This window comes from Otolemur garnettii, unplaced genomic scaffold (genome assembly GCF_000181295.1).
Source record: "Otolemur garnettii isolate 467f Iridium unplaced genomic scaffold, OtoGar3 scaffold00029, whole genome shotgun sequence".
Lineage (NCBI taxonomy): Eukaryota > Metazoa > Chordata > Mammalia > Primates > Galagidae > Otolemur > Otolemur garnettii.
In genome coordinates this window covers 3,278,024-3,295,167 of record NW_003852424.1, presented here as the reverse complement: position 1 = coordinate 3,295,167, position 17,144 = coordinate 3,278,024, and the positions used below count along the sequence as shown (strand labels likewise).

Sequence of the window (17,144 nt, the reverse complement as noted above, 5' to 3'; positions counted from 1 at the left end):
ATGCTCAGGAGGCTGAGGCAGGAGGATCATGTGAACCCAGGAGGGTTTGAGGTTGCTGTGAGCTAGGTAAGAGAGAGTCTGTCTCAAAAACCCAAACTAAAACACCCCAACAAAATCTGTTCCCTGTGTTAACAGCAGAACCTTGATTTTCTTAATGTCTAAGGTTATTTCTCTAGAATGACATAACATTAACACAGAGTAAACTCTGTTTACTCGAGGAAACCCTGGCTGTCTTGGGTTTTTCAGTGACGGACCACACTGCTCTGGGTTCTGAGGGGATTCTGCTTATTATCTGTCACCTGCCTGGAAGTCAGGTTACCAAATCAGCTCACACTGAGTACTGAATGTGACATAAAAGTAAATAAGCTCTCAGTGAGGACCAAAGAGCTCTAGGCGAGGTGACATTCTCAAGTCCTGTTCCGGACTGCTCAGGAAATTTTTGGGCAGTTTTTGGCCGGGGCTGGGTTTGAACTGCCACCTCAGGCATATGGGGCCGGCACCTTACTCCTTTGAGCCACAGGCACTGCCCAGGAAATTTTTTGAGAAGGATCTCAGTGACATGTTGGAAAGCCAAGGCTGTCAGAACTGAAGAATCTCTGTACTTTGTTCAGTTCTCCATCAAACCCAAAAGGCTACAAAATACCCATTCTATTGAACCAAACAGAAACACTTGCTTATGTTCTCATTGGCTATAGGACAAGCTCAAGAAGAATAACAGTATTTTCAGGCAACAGTGCAACAAGAAAATAAATTAGGAAAAAAAAATTCCAAGTGCTTTGGGGATAAGCACATAGGAAGAAATGAGGGGATAAAGCAGCGGTTTCCAATCTCTGCTCCATGTTGACTGTGCCTTAGAATCTTAAGAAAAGCACTGATGCCCAGATCCTACCCCCAAATATTCCTACTGAATTGGGGTAACTTAGGCCTTAAAAGTAAAAATAAGAAAACTTTGTGAAATAATAACCAAACCATTAAGAACTGCCTGCCAATACCAATACTGTGTTTCCAGCTTCAGTGTGGAGTCCAGCTCCCCCCAGACTCCTACCACGACTAGGTGAGAATTAAGAGATGGTAAAAGGCAGAAGCCCATCTGTGTATCTTCAGACTTCCCCAAAGCCCCTCAGGTGACTCTAAAATGTGGCAAATTTGGAGAAACACTTAGATAAAAGTTATCCTGGGTTAAACCAAAAGCACACTGAAATTAAAATTTCAGACAGCTCTACTAACACTCTTCTACTCAAAAAGCCTTGAGTCTGTTCTATGGCCTACCTGAATTATAACCTCTATGCCTGGGCCCATCATAACATCTTACGCAATCCCAGTACCACCTACCTCTCTCCAGCATTATTTGCCCAACAGGCCCCAGGATGCCCCAACTCGTTGCCTTTGCTCCTGCCACCCTTCTCTGAATTCTTTCTCCAACCTCTGCTTTCGGAGTGTTTCTGGAAACCCTTCAAGGCCACCTCTTCTCAGAAGCCTGTCTGATTTTCTCAGTTAGATTTCTGACTCTTTCATGCCCGGGACACACTTCTTTCTCCCGTGGCACTTAGTGAGTTCTGCTCTGCACTGTTAGCATTTATCTGTTTATCACATCCTGTCCTTCTCATCCTCCCTCTGATTCTCTCTTTCTTGCAGAAGAGAGGGAAGTAGATGAAAGAGTGGGAACTAACACTGTTGCTAAGTGGAAAGAGGAGAATAAAGGATTGCATTGTTGCTACTGGTCATACCTGAAACAAAAAGAGCTTTTGGGTAATTCGTCATAGGTGACAATGTGATACTTTTTTTTTTTTTGAGACAGAGTCTGTCTGTCTCTGACCCTCTGGGTAGAACGTGCGGGCGTCACAGCTCATAGCAATCTCAAACTCTTAGGCTCAAGTGATTCTCTTGCCTTAGCCTCCCAAGTAGCTAGGGAGGTTACAGGCACCCTCCACAATGCCCAGCTATTTTTATTAGAGATGGGGCCCAGGTGATCCACCCAGTTGGTCTCCCACAATGCTAGGATTATAGGCATGAGCCACTGTGTCTGGCCTTGCTGTACCTTTTCTGTTGTAAGTAAGAAGGTGAGAAGGTGAGACTAAATAAGTCCTATCACAAGGGGCAAGATTCTCAACAGCCCAGCTAAAGAGAGAGGCTCTAAGAAGCAGCAGATGGGAATAGAAAGGCTGGAAACCCATTCTCCTCAGAGCTGCAGAACTAGAGAGCAGCAGCAGGCTAGAAAACCTAGGCCCAGTTGGCCCCTCCCTCTCATCTAAAATGCTAACACATGGGAAGGGGCTGAAACTTTCCTGTGAAAGCCTACCAAACACCTAAGCAGTAATGTGCATCTTTAAAAAGATCTCACTGGGCAGCACCTGTGGCTCAAGGAGTAGGGCGCCAGCCCCATGTACTGGAGATGGCAGGTTCAAACCTGGCCCAGGCCAAAAACTGCAAAAAAAGAAAAAGGTTTTACCTGTGTTTCAGATGAGAAATACATCATAAATTTTTTTTTAAATTTATCTTTTGAAACATAGTCTTACTCTGTTACCCTGGATAGAGTGCTGTGATGTCATCACAGCTCCCAGCAACTTCAAACTCCTACGGCACAAGCAATCCTTCCCCCTTGGCCTCCCAGAGTGTTGGGGCTACAGGTGCCTGCCACAGTGCCCTGCTAATTTTTCTAGTTTTAGTAGATACAGGGTCTCCCTCTTGCTCAGACTGGTCTCAAACTCCTAAGTTCAAGTGATCCTCCTGCCTCGGCCTCCCAAGAGTGTTGGGATTATAGGCATGAGCCACCACCGCTAGCCTATCATAAATATTTCTGCACATAAAAATTCAGCTTCAATTTTTAGCTACATTTAAGTGCACAATACTTCTAGTTAATGCACAATGAAAAGGTAATCACATCATATAATAATTCCTAATAAAAATGAATTAAACTCTGCTCTTGGCTTTTATCTCTACATCTATCCTTGCTTAGTTTTGTGGGGGGGAAAAGGTGTATCCTTAAGCAGAAAAAAAAAATTGACAGCTACCAATCTGCCAAAGGTAAAGGGGTTACCAATACCAGGACTACAGAAATGCAAACCTACTTATAGGGAAAAAAAACTGAGTGAAAACCAGGCATAGTAGCTCATGCCTATAATTCTAGCACTCTGGAAGGCCAAGGCAGGTGCATTGCTTGAGCTCAGGAGTTCAAGACCAGTCTGAGCAAGAGCAAGATCCTAGCTCTACTAAAAATAGAAAAACAAGCTGGTGTCAAGAATGTTCCACATCACAAAATCTCAAAACTGCAGATGCTGGCATGGATGTGGAGAGAAGGGAACATTTTTACACTGCTGGTGGGATTGCAAACTAATACAACCTTTTTGGAAGGAAATATGGAGAACATTCAAAGAACTCAAGCTAGACCTCCCATTTGATCCTGCAATCCCATTACTGGGCAGAAGGAAAAAAATCCTTTTATCATAAGGACACTTGCACTAGACTGTTTATTGCAGCTCAATTTACAATCGCCAAAATGTGCAAACAGCCTAAATGCCCACCAACTCAGGAATGGATTAACAAGCTATGGTATATGTATACCATGGAATACTATTCAGCCATTAAAAAAATAGAGACTTTATAGCCTTTGTATTAACCTGGATGGAAGTGGAACACATTACTCTTAGTAAAGCATCACAAGAATGGAGAAGCATGAATCCTATGTACTCAATTTTGATATGAGGATTATTAATGATAATCAATGACACAGTGGGGGTGGGAGAGGGGAGAGCAAAGACAGAAAGGAGGAGGGAGGGGTGGGGGAAAGGAAAAGCAGAGAGAGGGAAGGAGGGAGGGGGGTGGGTCACCTTTTGGGGGCAAGACACGTTTGTAAGAGGGACTTAACTTAACAAACGCAATCAGTGTAACCTGGTTTCTTGTACCCTCAATGAATCCCCAACAATAAAAAAAGAAAAAGTAGCTGGTGTTGTGGGATGTGCCTTTAGCCCCAGCTACTTGAGAGGCTTAGGCAAGAGGACTGCTCAAGCTCAAGAGTTTGAGGTTGCTGTGAGTTATGATGCCACAGCACTCTACCCAGGGAGTCAGAGGCAGAATCTGTCTCAAAAAAAAAAAATTGAGCTAAAATTTATTTCAAAATTCAATACAACAGACCACCACTATCACCTCAAACTGGCAGAGCCTCAACGTGCCACTAAGTGACTAAGAGATGGATACGCGCCCGGGGTGGTAGCCTCCTTAGATGTGCTACTGGAAAGAAGTATTTCTAAATGATCAGTGTTCCCAATTGGGAGGACAGTGTGCTTTTCAAGGATGGAATGAAGAGCTGCCCTCTTTCTTTAGCTATATCAGATGATGGAATTTCAAGAATTTAAGACTGACCAAGAGTTAGTCTGAGAAAAACAGGGAGGCTGTAAAGAAACCCTTATGTGGTAACTTTATCCCGCTGGAGCAGATAAATCAGCAAGGACAACCTTTCCCATGACCTGTCTACCTCTTTTTTTTTTGTTAAATTATTTTCTCAAATTCTCTTTAGAAGGAGTTTACTCCTTAATTGATGAATCCTTTAATTTCAAAGCATTAGCTTAAAGCCCGCAAGAGCTGTACTGGGAAGGATGGGAAGGGAAAAGCACGTATGTGAAGGTGTGCACAGACTAGGGGCCAAGAAGAAGTTGTGTATGCATTTAGCACTGGCTTTTATCCTCCAGTGAGAAGCTCATGGTTATTTTATAGCTCCTAAGTATATTCTTGCAAAGGGAAATTCTATCCATAGTGCAAATCCTATAAGGTAATCAATAAAAACAATTTCATGAATCCAGATTTCTTTATAACTTACACTTCCAGTTCTTTTATGTTATAGTATTTTGAAAGAGGGAGTGGTTTTGATGTAGCAGAATGCAATATCCCAAGGCAGATAAGGTTTCATCAGGAGGTAAGCCCTTCAGACTGACTGCTGTCACTCTTGGCAAAAAACAGCTCCCAGAACATCCTTGTCTGCTGTCTCACTGGCCACTCAGAAATGCAACCCTTCACTGAGGAGGCATAACCCAGTAAGAATGAAAACATCTCTGTTTTCTAAAACAGCAACATCCTAAGCATGGAGAACAGCAACTTGAGATGAACCCCACTGGAAAGGGTGGGCCAGGACCCAGCAAGCATGGGCAGTCCTGTGGCTCTTTCTTTTCTTCTATTTGACAGAGAAGAGCTCTTACCTTAGGAACACAGAAAGTTTAATGCTTTCTGTGCTGCTGAGTCTTAGCACGAGAATGTCAGCTCGGGAAATTTGGAGCACTCACCCTTCTAGCTGTTCCTCTCCTAAGATGAGGCGGAGGTTTTTCAGGAAGGACAAGGAGACCAAGGCGTGGGAATGGCGGATCTTCACATAGCCTGTCACTACTTCAATGAGCCCCATGAAGTTCTCCAGTTCTGAAGCGATGTTATCTACGTTAAAAGGGAGCCATGTTACCAAGTGCTCAGTTGCCTGGATTCTTATGAATCGTGTGGAGTTCAATTCAATGGCAGGTCCCCTCCCCAAGCTCCCTGCCACCTGGCATAAGACCTGCAGCCCCTTATCACACAAACACTTCCCTGCCCCTTATCACAGAAACACTTCCTGGCTTTCACTTTCACATTCCTCCTGGGACAAGGCCTCCTGGGCAGGGGAAGGCAAATTTCTAAGAGGCTCAGAACTGCAGCTCCCAAACTATAGAATGTAAAAATCATAAATACCAGACTGCCAATTAGCTAAGACTGACAAATCTAGGGACTGGCTTTTTTTTTTTTGAGACAGAGCCTCAAGCTGTCGCCCTGCATAGAGTGCCGTGGCATCACAGCTCCATCACAGCAACCTCCAACTCCTGGGCTCAAGCGATTCTCCTGCCTCTGCCTCCCAAGTAGCTGGGACTACAGGCACCTGCCACAATGCCCAGCTATTTATTTTTTGATTGCAGCCGTCATTGTTGGATTCGAACCTGCCAGCTCAGGTGTATGTGGCTGGCGCCCTAGCTGTTTGAGGCGCCGAGCCGGGACTGGCTTTTAATATGCTCTGTCAACAGATAGTACTAACTCCATAGCACAAGGGCATGACTAAAGAAACAACATTTTCTTGGTCTCAGTGTAACTGCCTTTGCTATGTTTCTAGTTCCTCTCTATATTTAAGTTTCATCCTACTAAGGCTGGAAGGAAATAAACCAAAAGTTACCACTGGCTATTTGCAGGTGATTTCAATAAAGTCATTTCTGAATTTCTAAGTTTTCTATAATGCTCATGTATTGCTTTCGTAACTTGAAAATACTTGGGAAAAATAGTTGATAATACAAATGTTTAAAAAAAAGTCCATGATGTGCAAACAATACATTTCCTTTCAACCTGTTTAGCTTACCTTTTTCTCACAGCAAATAAAAACCACAGACTTCAGTTCAACTTATGTCAAAATTATAATAGCAACTATAATCACTGAAGTGTGGTTCAATTAATGAAATTTTACTGTGTATGATTTATGAAGACTTATTTAACAAAAGGTTCTACTTTGCTTTGAATTGATAAAAATAAAAGAATAAGGGTACTTTCCCGAAAAGGAAAGGCCTGACATTTAATTCACAGTTTAATGGCCTTCCAAGAGAAATTAAAGGGGAATTTGAGTTGAAAAGACAAGAGGTTACTTCACTTGATGCTTTAAGGAAGATATTCTGAATTTTAAATGTGGGGCAGGAAGCAGGCCTCTTAGGTTAAGGCTGGGGAATCTTCCCAGTGAGATGTCCCATCATTCTCCTGTATTGGACACAAACTGGAAGATGCATTTCATCCTCATACAGGAATATGTGCCAACTGCTTCTCAAACGATAGTTTTCCATGGATTTAACTCATGGATTACATTTTTTTCTTCAGGATAGTAAGATTGAAAAAAAGGTTTAGGCACTTAAAATATACATTCTAGGGATAACTAAATTAAAAGTAAATGAATAAATGCAGTAAGAGTAAAAAAGAATAAAACTTCAGAAGTACCATGGAGTTAAGAAGTTCTAGCTGTGGGGAAAAGAGCTACCTCTGCTGTGGAAGGGTGTGTTGTAAAAAAAACAAGGAACTATCAAAAAATTCAAAAGAACAAAGCACAAACTTGTTTCTGTCATTTCTAAACCATAGGAATACAGTTTACTCATTTACCAAATATTAAGGAAAGGTAAATTTACAAAATAAACACATTAGTCATTTCCTCCTCTCTGTTAAAAAAAAATAAGAAAAAGAAAAGAATGCTTCACAAAAAGATACAAGAAAGAAAAATTCCTTTCAACTTCAGGGTCTTCTTATTCTGTTTATTCTAGATTAATCAAACTATCAGTCCTTTGACCGCATGGTTCCAGTGGTAGAGAATTTCAGGCACCAATCCTAGAAGCCCCTGTCAATTAAAGATTAGAAGTGAAAAGATCACAGACTAAGTTAGTGAGAAACACTATGCACAAATGCAGTTTAGAAGCTACTTACCAGGAATGGCCATAAGGGCGCAAATCAAGGTGGCTCCACAGCGCTGAGACTAAAGCTTTATGCATACTTGCATCTTTTTGGCTCTCAGAAGTAAATCTGGGGATCTACCACTCTTTTGGACTTATTAAGATTTTATTTTATTTATTTACTTATTTAGAGAAAGAATCTCATGACACCTAGAGTGTCATGGCATCACAGCTCACAGCAACCTCAAACTCTTGGGCTTAACTGATTCTCTTGCCTCAGCCTCCCAATTAGCTGGGACTACAGGCGCCCTCCACAATGCCCAGTTATTTTGTTGTTGTTGTTGGAGTTGTCATTGTTGTTTTAGCTGGCCGGGGCCAGGTTCAAACCCGCCAGCCTCCGTGTATGTGGCTGGTGCCCAACCCACTGAGCTATGGGAGCTGCCTGGACTTTAATAAGGTTTTAATGTGATATCATTAAGCTCTTCCCTTTCCTCAGTCTCCTCAATAAATGCAAGTTACCAAACATTTTAGAGTTAAAGATGTGTGGATTTGGCTGCAGTGCTTGTCTGCTGAGTCATCTCTCTGATCCAACAGCCTCTTCTGGGATTTGTGTGTGTCAGGACTTGTCTTTTCTATGTAAGATGTGACTAATAGGAAAATGAGGGATGACCCTCTTTACAGGAATACATGATGTGCCAATAGCTAAAAAACTGATTGCCTTTCAATCGGTCTTTTTAATCTTTGAGGGAAACTCAGAGGAGAGACGTCATTTGTGAGCCTTACACACCATGTTGTTTTTCTAAGCCCATATTTTAGTGGTGACTCAGGGACAGGAGCACGAAAGCATCAACAAAACAAATTAAGAGATTCAGCCATTCTTCCGGTGGGGTGTAATACTTACTGCCTCGTCGGATATTAATGAGCAGATTGCCCTTGAAGATGGTACATCCTTGGAGCATCTGAGCAGAAGTAACAGAATCAATAGTTTTTGTTTTCTTTTCTTCCTCACAGACCTTGGGGCAAGGACCTTCACAAGGAATGCAGTACATGCTGTTGAAGATAAAGAACCAATCAAAACCAGAGAACGGAGTCTGTCTCCTTGCATTCAAAAATTGTAAGGACATGCTTTTTAGTTACAATTATAGTGTGCATTACAAACATTTTTTGAAGCATTCAAGTGGTTGCATGGTATCACATTCCCCCAAAGCCCACCTAGGCTAAGCCACTCAAATTGTATACAAAAGGAGAAAGTGCCCACAAAGGAAAAGCATGTTGCTTGTTTCTAGACAACAGACGTGATACATCCTCAAGGCACATGTGTACCACAGGCTGTTGACTGGTGACCCCATCACTGAGAGGAAGCTCTGGGGGCTACACAGGACAATGAACCTGCTCTCTGATGTTGTGGCCCTTGTCTGTGCTCCTGGAAGAGTAACAGGGAACAGTGACAGGGACAGCAAAGGGACTACAGAGTCTCTGCCACTACAAGGAGTCTAACTCCTGCAGCTAATGTCTCAGCAAAGCCCAGTGAAGGATTCTAAAAGGCATGTGATGTGATATAGCACAGATCTGCCATTTTCTTGCTAAAGCACAAATGAAATTATTTCTTGACAGTGTTTTGCAGAAACTTGTAAATTGATCCAAATGTTGTTTGCACTGCAGATACAAGCAGGGAATTTCTATTACTTTGTTATGAGGTCCTATTTCAAATGCTATCCTGAATGTGCCACAAACCACCAAGAGTCAGGGATGAGTAAAACTGGTACTTTCTCTGCTTATCTACCATTATGCAGGAAACAGCAGAAAAAATGTTAGTACAGCAGCGGAACCTTCTGGGTCTATAACCACATACCGAACAAGGGTCAGAATGTTGGGTCAATTTCCAAACAAGATAAATGATACAACCTTATGGGATGTGTGTATAATAGAATAGTAAGTTAGAGAGCCATCATATAAATGCTATAGTTCTTAAATGATATTTTAAACTTCATAAAGTAAAAACATTCAGGAAGAACTATGTAAATTACACAGTTTTTTGTTTTTTTTTTTAAATTAAAGTCCCTTTTCCCACCCCTGAACAGTATTCCTTATCTGGGATAAAGATACAGGGTTTTATTCTGTTTAAAAAATTATGAGTAAACAAAATTTCTCTGTTTTTTGTCTTTTTTTGTTTGTTTGTTTGAGACAAGAGTCTCACTATGTTGCCCACAGTAGGGTGCTGTGATGTCACAGCTCACAGCAACCTCCAACTCTTGGGGCTTAAGTGATTCTCTTGCCTCAGCCTCCCAAGTAGCTGGGACTACAGGCACCTGCCACAACACCCAGCTATTTTTTGTTGCAGTTGTCATTGTTTAGCTGGCCCAGGCTGGGTTTGAACCCGTCACCCTTGGTGTATGTGGCTGGTAATGTAACTACTGTGCTACAGGCACTGAGCCAAGATGCAGGGTTTTATTCTGTTTAAAAGATTATGAGTAGGGCAGTGCCTATGGCTCAGTGAGTAGGATGCCGACCCTATATACTGAGGGTGGCGGGTTCAAACCCAGCCCCAGGCAAACTACAACAAAAAAATAGCTGGGTGTTGTGGCGGGCTCTGGTATTTTTTTCTGAGACAAGAGTCTCACTATGTTGTCCACAGTAGAGTGCTATTACATCATAGCTCACAGCAACTTCCCAACTCTTGGGCTTAAGTGATTCTCTTGCCTCAGCCTCCCAAGTAGCTGGGACTACAGGGGCCCACTACAATGCCTGGCTATTTTTTGTTTTCGTTGCTGTTGTCATTGTTTAGCTGGGTTCAAACCCACCAGCCTTGGTGTATGTGGCCAGCACCCTACCCACTGAGCTACGAGCGCAGCCCTTCCTCTGGTATTTTTTATTTCATGTTAGACGAATGGAGTTCATGTTCCAAAGGGGCTGATAGGAACTGGACATATCCCAGAGAGGGAGAGAGTCTTCCTTCCTCCACCATCACATGTAACACTCTCATTTCTAACCTGGGGAGTGACTTCCTCTCGGTACTTTTGTTTTGGGGGGGAGGGGTCTTTTGTTTTTTCTAATTTACCTCTAGACCATATATAATCTCCCTACCCTCCCTTTTAATTTTTTTTAGTTTGAAATAATTATAGGTTCATAGAAACCTGCAAAGACAGCACAGAGAGGTCTATGTACCATTAATCCCATTTTCTCCGACGGTTCCTACATCTTACATGATGATAATGCAGTATCAAAATCAGGAAATTAACATCAGTGCAATGCGTGTGTAGTTCTGGGGTACCTTTTGGCCTGTGTAGATCTGCATAATAACCACTGCAATCAGTACAGAATTATCCCATCACCACCAAGATCTCCCTGGTGCTACCAGTTCTTAGTCACTTTTCTCCATCCCAGCCCTGAGTATTCCTAACTCCTGTTGACCAATGATCTGTTCTCCATCTTAACAATTTTGACAAAGCTATATAAATGGAATTATACAGTGTGTGACCTTTAGAGATTGGTATTTTACACACAGCATCTTGTCCTGGAGATCCATTCAAGTTGTGTATTTTTATGGTTTGTTCCTTTTTATTGCCATATAATACTCCATGGTGTGAATGTACCAAAGATTGTTTAACCAATTACCTATTATAGGACATGAGTAGTTTCCAGTTTGGGGCTTTCACAAATAAAGCTGTTATAAACTATGGTATACATATTTTTGTGTGGACATTTAAGTTTCCATTTCTCTGGGATAGATCCCCAGGATGTAACTGTTGGGTTATGACATAAGCATGTGTTCAATTTCTCACTATATTTTATTCAAATAGAAAATTCTGAACCAAACACCTTCGTTAAATTGGGAATAGTCTAGCATTTATAGAATATTTTTTTTAAAAGGAAGTGTTCCGATTACATGTTTTAGATTAAGCTTCAAGTTTCACATGACAAAGACAGTATCATACTGATTTCATGAACAAGCTACCTCTTCCCTGCTTGTACCCCTAGAACAAAGGTGATGTCTGAATTATGGTTGAACCTCAATTTGCTTCCAGGCACTGCCCCTAGGCCCAAGGTGTACACTAGTAAAAAATCCTTTTATATATTATAGGCTGCCAATAAAACATAAGTAAAACATGGTAGACTTATTTTGGGTGGAATATATACACTTTATAGCTAATTGGAATCCTCGACCCATGTGAAATTTTTTTTGAGACAAAGTCTCACTTTGTTGCCCTTGATAGAGTACCGTGGCATCACAGCTCACAGAAACCTCAAACTCTTGGGCTTAAGTGATTCTCTTGCTTCAGCCTCCCAAGTAGCTGGGACTACAGGCACCCACTATAATGCCTGGCTATTTTTAGAGATGAGTCCTGCTTTTGCTCAGGGTGGTCTTGAACACATGAGCTCAAGCAATCTGCCTACTTTGGCCTTCCAGACTGCTCGGATTACAGGTGTGAGCCATCACATCTGGCCTTACCATTTTTAAGTATTTGAGTAATTTTTTTTTTATTACAATGGTTATAGAAATTATAAAAGGCAAAAAGTTGCCCTACATCTAATACTATAAAAGAATGTTTTATTTTTTATTTGAAGGTAATCTTACAGTGGGAGCAGTATCTTCAAATATTACACTAGAGAAAGAACTCCCTTTCTGAATATTTGCTTGATTGTAGTTTATAGAAATGAACGGCACCAAAAATTCTATTCAAAATTAATGTTTACTTTTCTAATGGTATTTTACATTTGTAAAATAGTTTTATTTTGAGAAACCCAGAAATGTATGGGTTCCCTAGTGCTAACCATGGAGAAGGCATTTGGCCCACGATGACAGAACTTCCTCAAAGTTCTCTGCTCTGCTCCAGGAGAGGAAACAGCAACAACCCCAAATCTATAATCTTCTTTTGCTGTCAGAGTTACAGTCCCTACATTTTGTAACAATAATAGCATTTCATTTTCAAAAACATAAACCAATGCCAAATTTACAGACATCCAGTCAGCGTCCACAAGAGGGATGCCCTTTGTTACAGGGAACAACTTTGCTTCCTAAGTGAAGCCTCAAAGTTCAGGAAGAAAGTGAGGGAGAGAAAGAGCAGTGAGTGGGTATTGAGGTGAAAAGGGGCTGATGGAAAATGAGGCTTACTCTGACCTGCTGCTAGTTCTGACAGTGTCTGAACTTGTGCTGAGAGACCTTTGGGGTCTGCCTGTTGACCTTAGATGGATGGTGGTGGGGGTCTTCTCTGAGCTAGGAGCATCCAGGTGTGGAAAATCTAAAACTATAGGCTTGCACGGTGGCTCAAGCCTGTGATCCTAGCACTCTGGGAGGCTGAGGCAGGTGGATTGTTTGAGCTCAGGAGTTTGAGACCAGCCTGAACAAGAGTGAGACCCTGTGTGTACTAAAAATAGAAAAATTGGGCAGCACCTGGCTCAGTGCCTGTGGCTTAAGTGGCTAAGGCGCCAGCCACATACACCTAAGGTGACAGGTTCGAATACAGCCCAGCCCGCCAAACAATGATGGCTGCAACCAAAAAAAATAACCAGGCGTTGCGGCAGGCACCTGTAGTCCCAGCTACTTGGGAGGCGGAGGCAGGAGACTCGCTTGAGCCCAGGAGTTGGAGGTTGCTGTGAGCTGTGATGCCACAGCACTCTACCCAGGGGGACAGCTTGAGGCACTGTCTCAACAAAAAAAAAAAATTGGGGTGGTGCCTGTGGCTCAGTGGATAGGGCACCAGCCCCATATACCAAGGGTGGCAGGTTCAAACCTGCCCAAACTACAACAACAACAACAACAAGACAACCAAGCATAGTCCCAGCTACTTGGGAGACTGAGACAAGTGAATCTCCTAAGCCCAAGAGCTAGAAGTTGCTGTGAGCTGTGATGTGACAGCACTCTATTGAGGGTGATAAAGTAAGACTCTGTCTCTAAAAAAAAAAGAAAAAGAAAGAAAAATTAGCTGGGCATAGCAGGCAGTGCTTGTAATCTCAGCTGGAGGCTAAGGCAAGAGAATTGCTCAAGCCCAAGAGTTTGAGGTTGCTGTGAGCTATGACACCATAGCACTCAGGGTGACATAGGGGAAGAGAGGAGGAAGGGAGGGAAAGAAAAGAAAGAAAATGTAAAACTACAGCAGCTCCCCACCACCCCCATCATTATCACTGAGTACCTGAGTCAGCAGGCCAGGCATTAATTTCAAATGGCCAGGTAGGACACCTTTAAAATGAAACATAAAACAAACTGAGGGGTGGGGGGGGGGTCATGCCAACTGCTCTTAGAACTCAGCAAAACTTTAAGTTAGGCGAGTCTTCTGAAATAGACTCATCTCAGTTAACCTCCTGATGGACCCACCCAAATGGAGCAACCGGCAGAATCTCCACCTTCTGTTCCTCAGAAGGACCAGCGTGCAGCCACTGACCTCTGCGTGCCATTGCGGATGAAGCCCGAGGGGCACTCCTGCATGCACTCGCCATCGTGGATCACGAACCCCTCAGAGTCGCTGCTCTCTGCACTGGGGATATTGGCGCAGAAGTCCCGGTCCACGCAGCGCCAGCCCTCGAACCTGTAGGTGCCAGGTGGGCAGGCGGGCACGCAGACGCCGGCGTAGTAGTAGTGGCGGCAGGCCACGCAGGCGGTGGCGTTGTCGGGCGTGCTGCAGCTGCCCAGGCACTCGGGGTGGCAACACTCGTTGTTCTCCGTGCACGCCCGCTTCCCGCACGCGCTCGGGCACACTGTGGGGACAGAGAGGAGAGAGCAGTGAGACTCAGGGGCAGGGGCTGCACCGCCTTCTCCCGGCCTGGCCAGCAACTTTCTGGCTCATTCCCCGCTACCACTGGCACCAGGTTGCTCATTGTGGGGAGGAGGTGGGGGAGGCGGACAAGCAAAACCCTCCATGAACAGCTCCCCCCAGCCCCCGCAATACACACATATAATCACTGTCCTTTCACCCCATATTAGATCTGCAAAGATGAGGTGAGCTTAAAATCTAGTATATTCCCTCTTTGGAATTCCTTCTTCCTCCTGTGTATTCCTTCTTTGGTCTGGGACAAGTCGTTAGCTTCTGAGACCTTGATCCGCTCTTTTCTTATGTGTAAAATGGGGGTGGATCATATGCACATTAGGTTACCTGAGCTGCAGGTGTCCATGTAGGATGAACAATATCTTTTATTGGTACTTTGGAGACTGAGCTCTGTGGCATATGCGTAGTCCTAGTAATTTGGGAGGCACAAGCGGGAGGACTACTTGAGGTCATAAGTTCAAGAACAGCCTGGGCAAGAGGGAGACCCCATCATCTCTACAAAAAATAGAAAATTTAGCAGGGCACGGTGGCTTGCACCTGTAGTCTCAGCTATTCCGAAGGCTGAGTCAGGAGGAGAACTCCATCCAGCCCAAGAGTTTGAAGTTGTAATGTGATACAACGATGCCACTGTACTCTAGCCTGGATGAGAGTGACATCCTGTCTCCAATAAATAAATAAATAATAAAAAAATAAAGGATTATGCTCTGCTCATTCTGCATTTCAACTATGTTCATTTCTGAAAACTTAAAAGTTTTAGTGTGCAGAAATGCTCGTTTATTTTGAAAATGATTAAACCACAATACAGTAAAGATGATGCCACTTAGGTCTACAAAATAGCATTAGAAAAATGGGCCTGTTTGTATTATATGAAAGATAAATAATGATATTAACTTTTTCGTACATACTAACTTGTTACATCACTCAGACAGCAAAATGTCAGATGGTGATTCTCAAGTCTAAGAACTTGCCAGGGTGAGCGATGTATCTGAACCCAGGTGACCAGGGTATATTATAAACCAGCTCCTTGAAGTCCCTCCATGCTAAAGTTCAGTAAAATCCATATTTAATAACCACTCATCAACAGCGCACATCTCAAGTAAATAAACTGGGAACGTGGAAATAAGTACCAGTTGTCATGTGCCATTAGTCTTACTTGTAAACTGAGTATAAATCCACAAAATATGGAACCTGGTTTGCATTATATGTTCTCCGCTTTTTCCTTGAGTTGGAAAAAAATAGAAAATTATTTAGATATGTGTATTTTTGACCATCACATGCAATATTGAGTGAAAATTGTATCATTTTCCCTTATAATGAAAATATATAATCAAAAAACCAGAGATAATGACAAACAAGTAAAGAGAATATCAAGAACACGCGTGTTGGCTCGGCACCTGTGGCTCAAGCGGCTAAGGCACCAGCCACATACACCTAAGGTGGCGGGTTAGAATCCAGCCTGGGCCTCCCAAACAACAACGACGGCTGCAACCAAAAAATAGCCAGGCCTTGTGGCAGGCGCCTGTGGTCCCAGCTACTTGGGAGGCTGAGGCAGGAGACTTGGTTGAGCCCAGGAGTTGGATGTTGCTGTGAGCTGTGATGCCACAGCACTCTACCCAGGGGGACAGCTTGAGGCTCCGTCTCAAAAAAAAAAAAAAGAACACGCGTATTCACCTGCCCACAAAGACCCCTTGATACCTTCATGCAGACTCACCCACATCCCTTTTATGTATGCACATGGACATGTAAATACGACTAACTATAAAAAAGAACCATGCCATTCTGAAATAATTTTTTTACATAGTACACTGTGAATCACACATTTAAAGGCAGTATTACATCCTACTATACAGAATGCCGTAAGTTACAACTGTCTCTTAATACTAGACATTTTCCATACTCCTAATTTTTTGTTATTACAATCACCACTGCAATCTTCTGAGCATCCTTAATGTTTCATTAGAATAAATTTCCAGAATTAACCTTGCTGGTCAAACTGTTCTGTAGAAAGTCTGTACCAGTTTACACACTCTCTACAGTTGCATCTAAGAGTTCCTATTTTACTGCAAAGGATGAATTTAAAAACAGCTATTAAGGCTGGGCATGGTAGCTCATCCCTGTAATCCAAACACTCTGGGAGGCCAAGGTGGGTAGATACCCTGAGCTCAGGAGTTCAAGACCAGCCTGAGCCAGAGCAAGACCCTGTTTCTACTAAAAAATAAAACAATTAGCCTAGTGTCATGGCAGGCACCTGTAGTCCCAGCTACTTGGGAGGCTGAGGCAAGAGGATCTCTTGAACTCAAAAGTTTAAAGCTACTGTAAGTTATGATGCCACAGCACTCTACCCATAGTGACAGAGTGAGACTCTGTCTCACACACACACACACACACAAAAAATATATATATATATATATATATCTGTATGTGTGTGTATATATATATATATTTATATATGAACTTGAACATTCAAATGAATGACCATCTCTGAAGAAAACAGACTTAATTCTCTTGATATTGCCAAACAAAGCAGTTTTTCAACTGTCTCTTTTCAGGTGATCCTTTGACAGAGACCATAGGTTCCCTTCCATTATTTATTTTTCTATCACTTTTGGCAAATGTAGTTGGAAATATGGCCATCTAGCTAGAGACTACGTCTCCCAGCCTCCCTTGCAGCTAGAAGGAGCCATATGATTTAAGTTCTGGTTAGTGAGATACAAGCAACTTTTTTACTGGACCTTCTTGCAAGACTCATTAGAATAGAGAGGGCATACCTGTCCTCCTCCTTGGTGGCTGGAATGCAGGAATGAGACATGGAGCTCAAGCAGCCAAACTGGACCATGAGGTGAAAAAGAAGAAAGGTAGAGAACAAGATAAAAGGAGCCTGGCCTTGGCTCGGCGCCTGTGGCTCAAGTGGCTAAGATGCCAGCCACATACACCTGAGGTGGCGGGTTCAAATCCAGCC

The 17,144-nt window shown here is 42.8% G+C and overlaps 1 protein-coding gene across 2 annotated transcripts in view; it reads right to left on the bottom strand.

Moving 5' to 3' along the window:
* IGF1R (insulin like growth factor 1 receptor) overlaps positions 1 to 17,144 on the bottom strand; it is a 325,080-nt gene that overhangs the window by 55,647 nt on the left and 252,289 nt on the right. For both annotated transcript variants that reach the window (XM_003788643.2, XM_012804437.2), the window contains exons 3-5: positions 13,805 to 14,117; positions 8,326 to 8,474; positions 5,274 to 5,418 (exon numbers count right to left, since the gene is read on the bottom strand). In XM_003788643.2, the coding sequence (XP_003788691.1) occupies positions 5,274 to 5,418; positions 8,326 to 8,474; positions 13,805 to 14,117 (607 nt within the window). The remainder of the gene's footprint in view (positions 1 to 5,273; positions 5,419 to 8,325; positions 8,475 to 13,804; positions 14,118 to 17,144) is intronic.